Source organism: Paramormyrops kingsleyae, chromosome 19, assembly GCF_048594095.1.
Source record: "Paramormyrops kingsleyae isolate MSU_618 chromosome 19, PKINGS_0.4, whole genome shotgun sequence".
In the NCBI taxonomy this organism is placed as follows: Eukaryota; Metazoa; Chordata; class Actinopteri; order Osteoglossiformes; family Mormyridae; genus Paramormyrops; species Paramormyrops kingsleyae.
In genome coordinates, this window is record NC_132815.1 from 24,892,307 (window position 1) to 24,904,665 (window position 12,359).

The 12,359-nt window shown below is 45.4% G+C and overlaps 1 protein-coding gene across 2 annotated transcripts; it reads left to right on the forward strand.

Annotated features, from left to right (window-relative positions):
* Positions 1-3,174: 3,174 nt before the first annotated feature.
* allc (allantoicase) lies at positions 3,175-12,236 on the forward strand. 2 transcript variants are annotated; one of them, XM_072703025.1, is made up of 12 exons: positions 3,175-4,754; positions 4,909-5,012; positions 5,215-5,265; positions 5,416-5,503; positions 6,217-6,342; positions 7,291-7,376; positions 8,734-8,866; positions 9,702-9,857; positions 10,335-10,408; positions 10,663-10,771; positions 10,852-10,982; positions 11,712-12,236. In XM_072703025.1, exons 2-12 carry the CDS (start codon positions 4,923-4,925, stop codon positions 11,871-11,873), a joined length of 1,206 nt encoding a protein of 401 aa, XP_072559126.1. In that variant the 5' UTR covers positions 3,175-4,754; positions 4,909-4,922; the 3' UTR covers positions 11,874-12,236. The 2 variants fall into 2 exon arrangements, with proteins under 2 accessions (XP_072559126.1, XP_023680647.2); XM_023824879.2 differs by having other exon boundaries at positions 3,175-5,012.
* Positions 12,237-12,359: the final 123 nt, after the last annotated feature.

A 12,359-nucleotide genomic window follows, 5' to 3' on the forward strand; every position in this document is an offset into this window, starting at 1 on the left:
AAATATGAAAAATGCCAAGGGGGGTGAATACTTTTGTAAGGCTGTGTGTGTGTGTAGTTACTTGTGGTAACATATACACTCACCTAAAGGATTATTAGGAACACCTGTTCAATTTCTCATTAATGCAATTATCTAATCAACCAATCACATGGCAGTTGCTTCAATGCATTTAGGGGTGTGGTCCTGGTCAAGACAATCTCCTGAACTCCAAACTGAATGTCAGAATGGGAAAGAAAGGTGATTTAAGCAATTTTGAGCGTGGCATGGTTGTTGGTGCCAGATGGGCCGGTCTGAGTATTTCACAATCTGCTCAGTTACTGGGATTTTCACGCACAACCATTTCTAGGGTTTACAAAGAATGGTGTGCAAAGGGAAAAACATCCAGTATGCGGCAGTCCTGTGGGCGAAAATGCCTTGTTGATGCTAGAGGTCAGAGTAGAATGGACCGACTGATTCAAGCTGATAGAAGAGCAACTTTGACTGAAATAACCACTCGTTACAACCGAGGTATGCAGCAAAGCATTTGTGAAGCCACAACACGCACAACCTTGAGGCGGATCGGCTGCAGCAGCAGAAGACCCCACCGGGTACCACTCATCTCCACTACAAATACGAAAAAGAGGCTACAATTTGCACGAGCTCACCAAAATTGGACAGTTGAAGACTGGAAAAATGTTGCCTGGTCTGATGAGTCTCGATTTCTGTTGAGACATTTAAATGGTAGAGTCAAAATTTGGCGTAAACAGAATGAGAACATGGATCCATCATGCCTTGTTACCACTGTGCAGGCTGGTGGTGGTGGTGTAATGGTGTGGGGGATGTTTTCTTGGCACACTTTAGGCCCCTTAGTGCCAATTGGGCATCGTTTAAATGCCACGGCCTACCTGAGCATTGTTTCTGACCATGTCCATCCCTTTATGACCACCATGTACCCATCCTCTGATGGCTACTTCCAGCAGGATAATGCACCATGTCACAAAGCTCGAATCATTTCAAATTGGTTTCTTGAACATGACAATGAGTTCACTGTACTAAAATGGCCCCCACAGTCACCAGATCTCAACCCAATAGAGCATCTTTGGCATGTGGTGGAACGGGAGCTTTGTGCCCTGGATGTGCATCCCACAAAAAGTGAACAGTAGCGGGCCCAGCACTGATCCCTGTGGGACACCATATTTCACTTCAGTGGGCTTGGAAGACTCATTGTTCACATGGACAAACATAATGAATAGGATTGAAACCAAGAGAGCTGTCCCATTAAGGCCAACAACAGACTCTAGCCAGTCATGGTGTACTTGAAATACAGGGAATATTTCTAAATCTCACATTGTTTGCGAATCACTGAACTCAGTTACAGCAATTAACCTTCAGCCTTGCTTCTCTTAAATGGGAGGTGGTAAACTTCTAAATATTTTGATCTCAGAAAACATGTAACAGCAGACGTCCCCGGCAAAGCCTGCCGATTCCCGCTGATGCTGGCTGACCATTTCTGTGCTCTGATTCTCTTTGGAATGTGTCACATTTCCGGGTTGCCTTCATCAGGAACCTGAGAAGTTTGCTCTGCGTTGTGCTTACTGGTACTGGTTACGGATCCCAATGGCTCCCAAAACATTTCTTCTCTAAGATCAATGGATGGTGCATGCAGAGGTTTTGTAGTACAGGCAATCCCTGGCTTAAGAACATCCGACTTACACACAACTCATACTTAGAAACGGACTGCCATAAAGTTTATTATACAGTGGTACCTCAGAACTCAAATTTAATCCGTTCAGAACTCCGGATCAAATCCTACAAAGTTTGAGTTCTGATCGAATTTTCCCCATAAGAAATAATGGAAAACCAATTCATTGGTTCCCGGCCCCAAAAAAATTACACCTAAATATGTTTTTTTTTTTAGCATTTAAACACAAAATGAACTGGATAAAACAAGAAGATCATATAATGTACTAAACACATCTAAGCACATTTATCAAAACAGTAATTTGTAAAGTAAGAAAATAAATATATCCAAACAATGTGTAAAGTTAAAAAAAACAACGTGTCCTGCCCCGATCGTCCACTTCTTCTGTGTGCCACGCCCCTTCGTTAACCTCGTGTGGAATCCCCGTGTGATCAGCTGTTTCTGGTTGTTGTCGTTAGTCCTCTATTTCGTCCGCGGTTCAGTTTGTTTCGCCAGTCCGGTCATTGTATTGTCCGTCTGCGTTTTGCCTGCCTTACCTGTAATTAAACCCCGTATTCCCTGACGTCTGCACCTTTGTCTCCGTTCCGTCCCACTCGGCACGACAATATTATTATAATGAAATGTATTAATGGTTTGTTATTAATATTAAAATAATTAATAAGAAATCTTTATTATAAAATTTATTTTATTATATACTAATGATTACTGTTACTGTCTATCATTGTCTAAATGTATTTTTACTGTCTAAATATATGTATTCAGCTAGTGTAATCATGCACGATGCTATCACAGCTAATGTGAGGCTGAGACTGAAGCTTTACCCTTTGTTTCCGCTGAGAGACGTGCCGCGACTCATTTCCCCGCCTGTACAAATTATCTTAGGTCGGCGTTCACGGTTTGACTTCTGAGATTCAGATCGAGCTCTAGGTAAACTTTTTTCGAACTGGTTGGTTCGACTTTTAAGAAATTCGAGTTCTAATGAGTTAGAGAACTGAGGTACCACTGTATTACAATTTGTGTTAAATACTACACACTCGTGGAAACATTGTGTGGCTTCAGTGGTTTGTCGGTTCAAAGTACAGTGCAGTACAGTGCCGTATGTAGTAACTTTTATTAATACTTTATAATTGTGTACTGTATTGAATTCCTCACTTCCAAACCTCCTTTGATCTCATTCCCCCATTTGTGATGTGTGTAGTGTTCAGCTTACTGCTGTAACAGTGATCTCTGCACACTGTGCATGTGTTACTGTGGAATAAATCTACCCACCTAACATCAACCTGACACTTGATGGCTAGAATCGTGTTCATTATGCTGCTTTATGTAACGCCTTGCTTTCACCATGATTAAACCTTCATTTATTTTAATGAATTCTTAAATATAAGTTAAGAAGTCTATGCTGTGCTAATGTTTATGACATATTTGAATGGATGTATTGTCAGAAAAATTATGAGGTTCACTGTGAAAGCAGGACAATTTTAATTGGCGCTCTAACAACACAAATCTATATTCATAGACTATTCATGAGCAGTTAATTGCGCTGCAATGAACAAATGTGGCTTTCAGTAATATATAGAGATGCCTGGCAGTACTCTGACTCGGTTGATAAAAGCACAGAAACCTTGCATGCTGGAAATATTTAAATGTGCCCCCTTGTGTCACTAGGGGGCAGTGTTGCTGTAATAATGTGTCACAGCCATTCAGGAGAGAATGAAAGTGAAAATCAGCACAGCCACCTGAATAGCCATGCGATTTCCACAGAAAACTTAAAAGTCCTCTTTTTGAATTTGACTGTTTTTAGTTGTCACGTGTAAGAACACGATCGTGGTTGTGTTATGCAGTTAAGTAGAGTCCTGTTTAATTCCAAAGTCCAAAATGTGGTCCATGTGAACTGAAGCTATTCATTGCTTATTAGATAGGCATCCTGTCCAGCGTGAACTTTGACCTTTGTCTTGTGTTTCCTGGAAGAGATCATCCACTCAGAGAAAGAAAAGCTTTAATAAAGGCCACCTCAGTTCCCGATGCTACTCATGGTTTGTTGAAGTTGAGCTGTTCGGGGGCTGTGAAAACAGTGAATGCCTTTATTAATGCCAGGTCAATCAAAGTCACCCAAGTCCCCTTCATAACAATTACGTTTTAGTCCCCTGTTCAGCACTGGAGTGTTATTATTCTATATATTGAAGCTAATAACAGGAGACTGCTCCCCTGCAATGATCTCAGATATTTAAAGGTCCATATACTTTTACAGACGGTGATTTTCTGGGTAGCACTGTAGCTTCACACCTCCAGGGTTGTGGAATTGAATCGCACCCCTGCTCTGTGTGTGTGAGGCCTTTGCATGTTCACCCCTCCCACGGTGCACAGAAATGCAGTCTGTAAGTGATCTATAATGTATGGTTGTGTGTGCCCTGCGGTGGACGGGCATATTCTGCGGAGTGTTGCCCAGCCTTATGCCCGGTGCTGTCTGGGGTAAACTCCATCACCCTGCCCGGGATAAGCAGTTATAAGTTGGAAGGATATATGGATACATTTATAGTCCTGCTTATGCTGCTCACATCATCAAAATGGCTGCAGCTGGGGGCTGTTGACAGGTGCAAACTACGATCAGCTCTTCATTGATTTTCATATTTTGAGAGTGATTTATGTTCGAGTGAGAAGGGGAGCCATACTAATGCGCAAACTGAATTCTAACTCGGAGTGTAAACACACTGTTTTCTTTTTTGTGTTTTGCAGTAGTCTGTGCAGGAAGCAGAGAACTCGAGGCTTCATAAGTCACACCGGTCTAACGATCTCGGATACGCTGACGTTAGCTTCACATCTGTGTTATTTTGACAGATGAAAAACCCCATGTTGAACTGCTCCTGCGCCTGTAGGGAGAAAACTGGTGCGAGGAAAAAAATAAAACAAGCCAAAAAAAACAAGTGAAGTTCCTAAGGGCTTATTTTGAAGAAGCAGACTGCATTGGTGACAGGTCAATGTCACTGCTCAACATGACCCCAGAGCCATTGACAGCTGGGGCACAAAGTCTGGACTTTAATCTACGGATGTGAACGCAGATCGAGCTGAGCAAGAGGTAATGGCATTTCTCTCTAAAGTCATGTGCGTCTCTTCCAGTGTGTGTTTCTGGGCAAGGCAGACAGTCTCAGGGCACTGATGGCATCATCTCAGGAGTGTGAGTCCCAGAAATAATAAGAAGGTTCCTGCGTTCGATTCCCGCTGAGGTGTAGATCAGAAAAGAAGCATGGCGACTCCACCGGCAACGAGGGTGATGGCTGATGAGCCAGACTTCCTGCAGTTTAACAACCTGGCCTGTGAAACAGCAGGGGGGAAGGTCAGTACTCATTTAGCAGACACATATGAATTTAATCAGGTCACAGTTTTTACTGTAGCACTCCTTTCTGTAGGTTTCAGTGAACTGAAAGTAAAAATCTGTAGCTTTAAAAAGTGTGACACATAACTAGATTGCTGTTTATATTTGTCTTTTATTTGCTTCCTAAACACAAATGTTAATTTAAACATTGCTGTTGTTCCAGGTGATATTTGCCACTGATGAGTGGTTTGCCCCTGCGCAGAATCTCTTAAAGGTGCAGTACATGCTTTTGGCTCAGTTTTGACTAACCTTGATCTTCCTGTAATACGTTCCTGAACTTGTGTTTTTGTATAGGTGTGGAGGAGGAATAAAATATCCTGTAGCCTTAAGAGATTCATAAGACTGATGTGTATCTCTGTCCTAGAGGGAACCTGCAAAGTTTATCGCCTCTGCCTTCACGGAATTTGGGAAATGGATGGATGGCTGGGAGACGAGGAGAAAAAGAATCCCAGGTAGATGCTGTGTGTGATCGGAAGGTTGCTGGTTTGAATCCCTGGGTTCGGATAAAACCACCTGCTATATAAATTGAATATAGATATTCATGCCCATCCAGTCTCACGACCCATTGAGATCTCATATAGCTGTTTAGCTTTCTATATCAGAAAAGGGGACACAGCTGGAAGCTGAAGTGCAGTTAGTTTGCTGGGGATCAGTGTCTTCCAGTTCACATTATAAAATGCAGGTCTTCTTTGTGCATTTCCACGCTCTAATCAGAGCAGGGCAGCATTCTATATCTCACCATTCATCAAAGCTTTGTGTGGACTGAGGTTCATTTTGTGCCTGTTGTGGGTGATGTGTAACTCTGTGGGTTAGGCCGGTGTGCCGTTGGTTCAAATCCCGTGGTTGGCAGAGTAGTCAGGTCAGGGATGGGCCCTTGAGCAAGGCCCTTGGCCCAGGAGAAAGGCTCCTGTGGTGCCTGAGAAATGGGTGACCCTGCCCTCTGACTCCGGGGTTCATGCTCAACCTGTGTAGGTGTCCCAAAGGAGAGCAAGAGGGGATGTGTGGAAATTAAAGAATCCATCTATACCTGTACAGATGCCAAATGAAGTACAGTTTCTGCTTAAAGTTTTCAAAATGTGGGAGCCAGGAGTCTTACATATTCCTAGAATAAGCATATTGTACCTTCAAAGAGCTCTGACTGTGTCTAATCGCGTCTCCCTGGAAGGGCACGATTGGTGCATCATCCAGCTGGGAATCCCAGGAGTCATACACGGGTTCGACGTGGACACCTCCTTCTTCACGGGAAACCACGCCCCCTCTGTGTCCATTCAGGCTGCCTGTGTGGAGACAGGTGACCAGTCCCATCGTGCACTTCATCCTCCTGTCAACTGTAATTGTAAACCAAATTCAATGTTCTCAGTGGGCACCATAAAAGACAGCTATACTGTATATAATGGCTGCTTCAGGTCACTGTAGTTAGATGACAAGGGTTAATCTCGCATAATCTTCAGGTATATAATACTAAGGGTATGCTGCTGAAGGCTACTGACCTAGGGCAATCCTAGGATTTTTTGAAGGGGGTGGGCGTAAGAGGAACCATACCTCGTAGAAAGGGGCCAACCTTATTATTAGCCAATGATATGCTTTGAATCAGTGAGTGACAGGGAGGGATCACTCTGGGGACCAATCAGCTTTCAGCTGGGACTAGTACCCCTCTATATACACCACTGCTATTGGTTGTCAGTGTTTTTCCTATGGTGGTGCAGTGGTTAACACTGTCACCTCGCACCTCTGGGACCTGGGTTTGAGTCTCTGCCAGGGTTCCATGTGTGTAGAGTTTGCATGTTCCCCCTGTGTCATCGTGGGATATCCTCCGGTTTCACCCCCAGTCCAAAAACATGTTGAGGCTATTTGGAGTTACCAAATTGTGCATGGTGTGTGAGTGTCTGGTGTGTGTGCTCTGTGATGGGTTGGTGCCCCATCCTGGGCTATTCCCTGCCTTGTGCCCGTAGCCTCTGGAGTAAGCTCTAGACTCTACGCAACCCTGAATAGGATAAGCGGTTTTGGAAAATGGATGGATGTTTGTCCCATGGAATCATAGACCTGGGTTTGCTGGGGAATGTAGCCTTTCTCTTTGAACTGACATGCCTGCCAATAGCAGAGCTGAACAGCTTGCCGGTAAGTTTGCACATCACTCCATCCCACATTAATGAAGCTTTAAACTCTGTATTCTGTGAAGTTGGCTGTTATCGAGCAGCCTCCCTTTTAATCCCACATCGCCGCTCCCCATCTGACTTAGGCGGCCTGCCCCCGGCCCTGCGGAGGTCTGAGGCTGACCGCACCAGCGCAGCAGCTACACGGGAGGAGTTTGAAGCTGTCGCCGCGGTGAGTGTGATCTTTATGGAGCTGCTTCGGTAACCAAAGCCAAACAGAAGTTCTTATCATATTAAACATACACTATATAGACAAAAGTACTGGGACGCCTGGCCATTACACCTACAGGAACTTTTATGGCATCGCATTTCAAGTCCTTAGGCATCAGTATGGAGTTGGTCCCCCCTTTGCAGCTGTAACAGCTGCAACTCTTCTTGGAAGACTATCCGCAAGATTTTGGAGTGTGTCTGTGGGAATTTTTGCCCATTTATCCAGAAGAGCATTTGTGAGGTCAGGCACTGATGTTGGACGTGAAGATCTGGCTGTCAATATCCGTTCTAGTTCACCCCAAAGGTGTTTCATGGGATTGAGGTCAGAGCTCTGTGTGGGCCAGTCAAGTTCTTCCACACCAAACTCACCCAACCATGTTTTTGTGGCCCTTACTTTGTGCACTGGGGCACAGTCATGCTGGAACAGGAAAGGGCCGCCTTCCCCAAACTGTACCCACAAAGTTGGAGGCATAGAATTGTCCAAAATGTCTTGGTATGCTTAAGCATTAAGAGTTCCCTTCACTGGAACTAATGGGACTAGTCCAACTCCTGAAAAACAACCCCATACCATATAGTTGGCACATTACAGTCAGGCAGGTAATGTTCTCCTGACATCCCCTAAACCCAGACTCCTCCATCAGACTGCCAGACAGAGAAGTGTGATTCGTTACTCCACAGAACACGTTTCTACTGCTCCAGAGTCCAGGGGTGGCGTGCTTTACACCACTCCAAGAGTCTGGACAGAAAAGTCTTCAAAACATGCAGATGAAAATGTACTGTTCACTTATAAGAGTACTTCACCAATTTAAAATTATTATAAGTGTTATTGTTATGTTAATTGGCATTTTAAAGTTTCCCATGGTGTGACTGAGTGTGGGAGTATGTGCCCTCCCATCCCATCCAGTGCCGCCCCAGCCGTCTGCCCTGCAGTGCTTAGGACAGGCTGCAGCCCCCCCCCCCCTGCGATCCTGAGAAGGATAAGAGGCAGTTATTTTGCTTGGTCTACTGTTTAGGGACTTGATTGGCTCTGTTCACTTAGATGTTTCTTGTGTATGACTCATTGTTAATGGTCGATCTAAAAACCACAATGTACTGTACGAACAGCACAAACACTACGGGCCAAATGACCCTGACTAAAACAGTTACCTGAGAGAAGATATATCAATAAACAAACACAGCATGGCGATTCGAACCAAGCAATTAAAAGCCAACGGGTGCGTTCCTTTAAACACAAATTTGGAAAAACTATAATTGAACAGCTAGCTCATTATTACAAATGAGCTATAGTGAGCTGATGGTGTGATGACCTTGATTGACAGCTGCGGTCAGAGGCGTGGGAGGAGCTCGTCCCAGTGTCCGACCTGCGGCCCGGATTCTCCGACACCTGTCACAATTACTTCTCCGTCTGCTGCCTGCGCAGAGTCACCCACCTTCGGCTGAATGTGTATCCTGGTACCCACACCCCGCTCTACAGCTCGCTCTCCTCAAACAGCTCCGAGCTAAATGGGTCACATGACCTCGCAAACCAGGAGCGGAGTCCTGCATTTGCTTTTAATATGGCTTCATAACAAATTGAAAATGTTAATTATTTTCAGTACGCCACAGTAATATAATTACAAAATAACATAATAGTCTGCTTCTTGAAGTGGCAGACTTTGCTAACTGGCACTCACCCAAAATGCTTACTCACCTCCTCATGTTCCCCCCATGCATCTGTCCCCCACTAGAATTTCATGGTGTACCTCAGAACACGTGACAATAAAGCTTGAAACTTGAAGCCTTACTTAGGTTTACAGAATACAGTCGACCCTCCTGCATTGCGACTTTCTCCTATATCGTGTGGTCGGCATAAGAAATGAAATGGGAATTTTCTTGAGAGTTTTGTGAAAGCTGCAGATGACACACAAAGGCCAGCAGACAACAAACAAAAGGTTTAGTAACTCAAATGCATGAAATGTATGTACTGGCTGGTGTGGAGGCTTAACGTGTTTAAAGCAGCATCTTGCAGTGATCTTTTTATCTGACTTTTCTTGTTATCTTGTATCTTTTTGCTTTGCTCCGCTCACCAAGGGGAGCAAAAAATTTTACGTGGTTTTTCCAGATCTCGGGGGACCTGTGATGAAAACCCCCATGATTTGGAGAGGTCGACTGTAATTATAAGCCAAATTCAATGTTCTCAGTGGGCACCATAAAAGACAGCTGTCTATAATGGCTCCTTCATCCACCATTGCTGATGGCCCCTGAGCTTGACAGCTCAGTGAGGCTGTGCCTTGGCGTGTGTGTGCAGATGGAGGGATCGCTCGATTAAGGGTGTACGGTGTCGGGCAGAGGGACTGGAGCTCCGTGTCCAACCAGGAGCGAGTGGACCTCATAGCGATGGCCAATGGGGGAGTGTGTCTGGGATACAGTGACGCCCACTTTGGACACCCACGCAACATGATAGGTAGGAGAAGATACTTTTGTGAGCTCGCCTACCTCGCTGATGGCCACGCCTGCCCCACCGCATAATTCTTATCGGCCCAGACACCCGCGTCCTATTAAAGCACAGGAAATCCCTCATCTTAGACTGGAATAATGGTTTGTTTTTGGATTTCAAAGGCCAGATTAGTAGTAGCTAGTTGTAACTAATTGGAACCAAAACAAGGAAAGGAACTTTTGATCATCTCTTTCATCGTTGAATGAAGAGTTGCCTAAAAAATGTTCGTAGATTTGACCAAACAGCATAGTTAAATACTTAATTCCATCAAAAACTCTTCTTCAGATAAAATAAGAGAAATAACTTCTGGTTCTAACTTCATGAGTACTTCTGGAACAGACCACAAAACAAACCAGTAGAAGAAGTCCTGCATTTTGCTCGCAGCCCTTGTCAGTCGTGCTTGTTAACTCGTAGGTGACATGTGTTCGCATTCTGACTTGACAGGTTTGGGGAGGGCTGCCAATATGGGAGATGGATGGGAGACGGCAAGGCGTCTGGACAGGCCCAGAATACTACAGGTCATCCGGTGTGGGGGTGGGGGGGCCTGCAGCATTTAGTCAGCTTGACTTCAAGAGCAAACATCTGCTTTATCTGCTTTATCTGCTTTGAAACGTCAGTGTGGTTTGGTGGATGGATGCGCAGACTGAATCAGCACAAACGCAGAGTCACTGTCCTTCAGAAATGCCTGTATGATTAGCCCTGCCTGGCTGTTTGTCTCTGCTTACGTCGCGCTTTACCCTTTGATAGACTCATGTCATGTGATCCCTTTCAGACCAATGAGATGGGAGCTCTGCAGGTGCCCGGCAGCGAGTGGGCTGTCTTCCGACTGGGACACCCCGGGGTCGTCAGCCTCGTTGAGATTGACACCAACTATTTCAAAGGTGATGACAGCGGCGTATGTAAATGCTCCTCGCCTTCACACAAACGTGACTGATCTGCTACCGTTACGTGATCCGTGCAGGAAACTTCCCAGACTGGTGTAAGATCGAAGCCTGTCAGCTGACCCGCGAGGAGGAGGAGGAGCAGCACGTTAAGTGGAAATGGAGGAGTGATGGCGGCTGCCTGTGGAGGGCGCTCCTGTCCCAGCAAAAGGTGTGGTGCTCAGGATGTTAGACCAGAGCGGGACGACGGGGGCACTGGCCCCAGCTGTAATCTGATAGGCTGCGGAGTGCCCCTTCACTTGTCATTCACTGATTCACAACATATCATCGGCCAATCGTATGGTTGACCCCTCCTATGTTCCCCGGCATAATGTTTCAGACAGCTGTGAAGGCAGCATGACACACATCAAGCTGCAGGTCAGTAAGTCAACAGAAAAAGCGGGATGTTCTCAGTTTAAGTGCCTTCACTTCACACATTTACCCTCCTCTTCTTCATGTGGATTAACAAGTGCGCCTGAGTAAGACGAGACGTTTCTCTGGTCAGCTGCCAGTGCCGCGCAGCCAATACTGCCGGTGTAACCAAAGCCTCTTAATCACATCTCGGGGAAAAAAATGACAAGGCCATTACATGGATCCATTGTAAAGACATTAGGTGGAGTACAGCGGATCTGGTTTGGGCTTTAAAACACTTGGGGAACGCTGCCATGTAACGAACCCCTCAACGCAGTGGGGAACAACATGAGAACACGATGCGGTGAAAAAAGAGCCTAAACCTCAAGCCCAGGGAACGTCACTGGGATGATTCAACCTCCAGAATTAGCCCTTTTCAGTAGGGACCCTTCCTGCTCCATTCAAGGAGGAATATAGCATTACACTTAGCCTCGTGGAGCTGGTGCAAATGGGGACGTATTTCACGGCCGCTCACTCTTCTCTATTCCAGCTGAAAGCTCACCACAGACACTTCTTCTCTGGAGATACCCTGCAGCCAACGGAGGTGGTCACACACGTACGCCTGATCATCGCCCCCGATGGGGGGGTTAGCAGGATGCGCCTCTGGGGTCACCCAAGGCCACTCCTCAGACCCCCGGGCAGCAAACTATGAACCATCTGACAGCTACCTGGCCGCCTGACAGTCCAACAAAGCACCGGATAGCAGTAATGGGAGAGAGGAGGCTTTCGGAGGCTGACACAGCACCCGACAAATGCTGCCCCGTCTAGCCCAAAGGGGACCCGACATTAGGCACTGGGAGAAAGAGAAGGGTCTGGAAAATTGCCCTCCAGTCAGGGATTAAACTAGCAGACACAATACTGGGCTTTAAAACACTTGGGGAAATGATCCGGTCTCATTAAGGTTAATAATCATTTAATCATTGTACATTCATTGTGAAAGAAGTGTGTACGCTGTGAAATAACTTACCTCACAATGACTACATATATCATTTAAAGATTATTTTGTGATGCTTCATTTTTGAAAATGCTTACAATAAGCACATAGAATTTGAATGCAATATTTAATATTTAAGGTTTTATGTCATTATTGGAACACAAAGACTGATTGTCTTTCTCCACCTGGTATGACTTAGAGGTC

Excerpts from the sequence above, each read along its gene's own strand:
- allc (XM_023824879.2), top strand. The coding sequence starts at position 4,923 with ATGGCGACTCCACCGGCAACGAGGGTGATGGCTGATGAGCCAGACTTC. Across the intron at positions 5,504-6,216 it reads GAGGAGAAAAAGAATCCCAG|GGCACGATTGGTGCATCATC; the intron begins GTAGATGCTGTG and ends TCTCCCTGGAAG. Across the intron at positions 9,858-10,334 it reads ACACCCACGCAACATGATAG|GTTTGGGGAGGGCTGCCAAT; the intron begins GTAGGAGAAGAT and ends CTGACTTGACAG.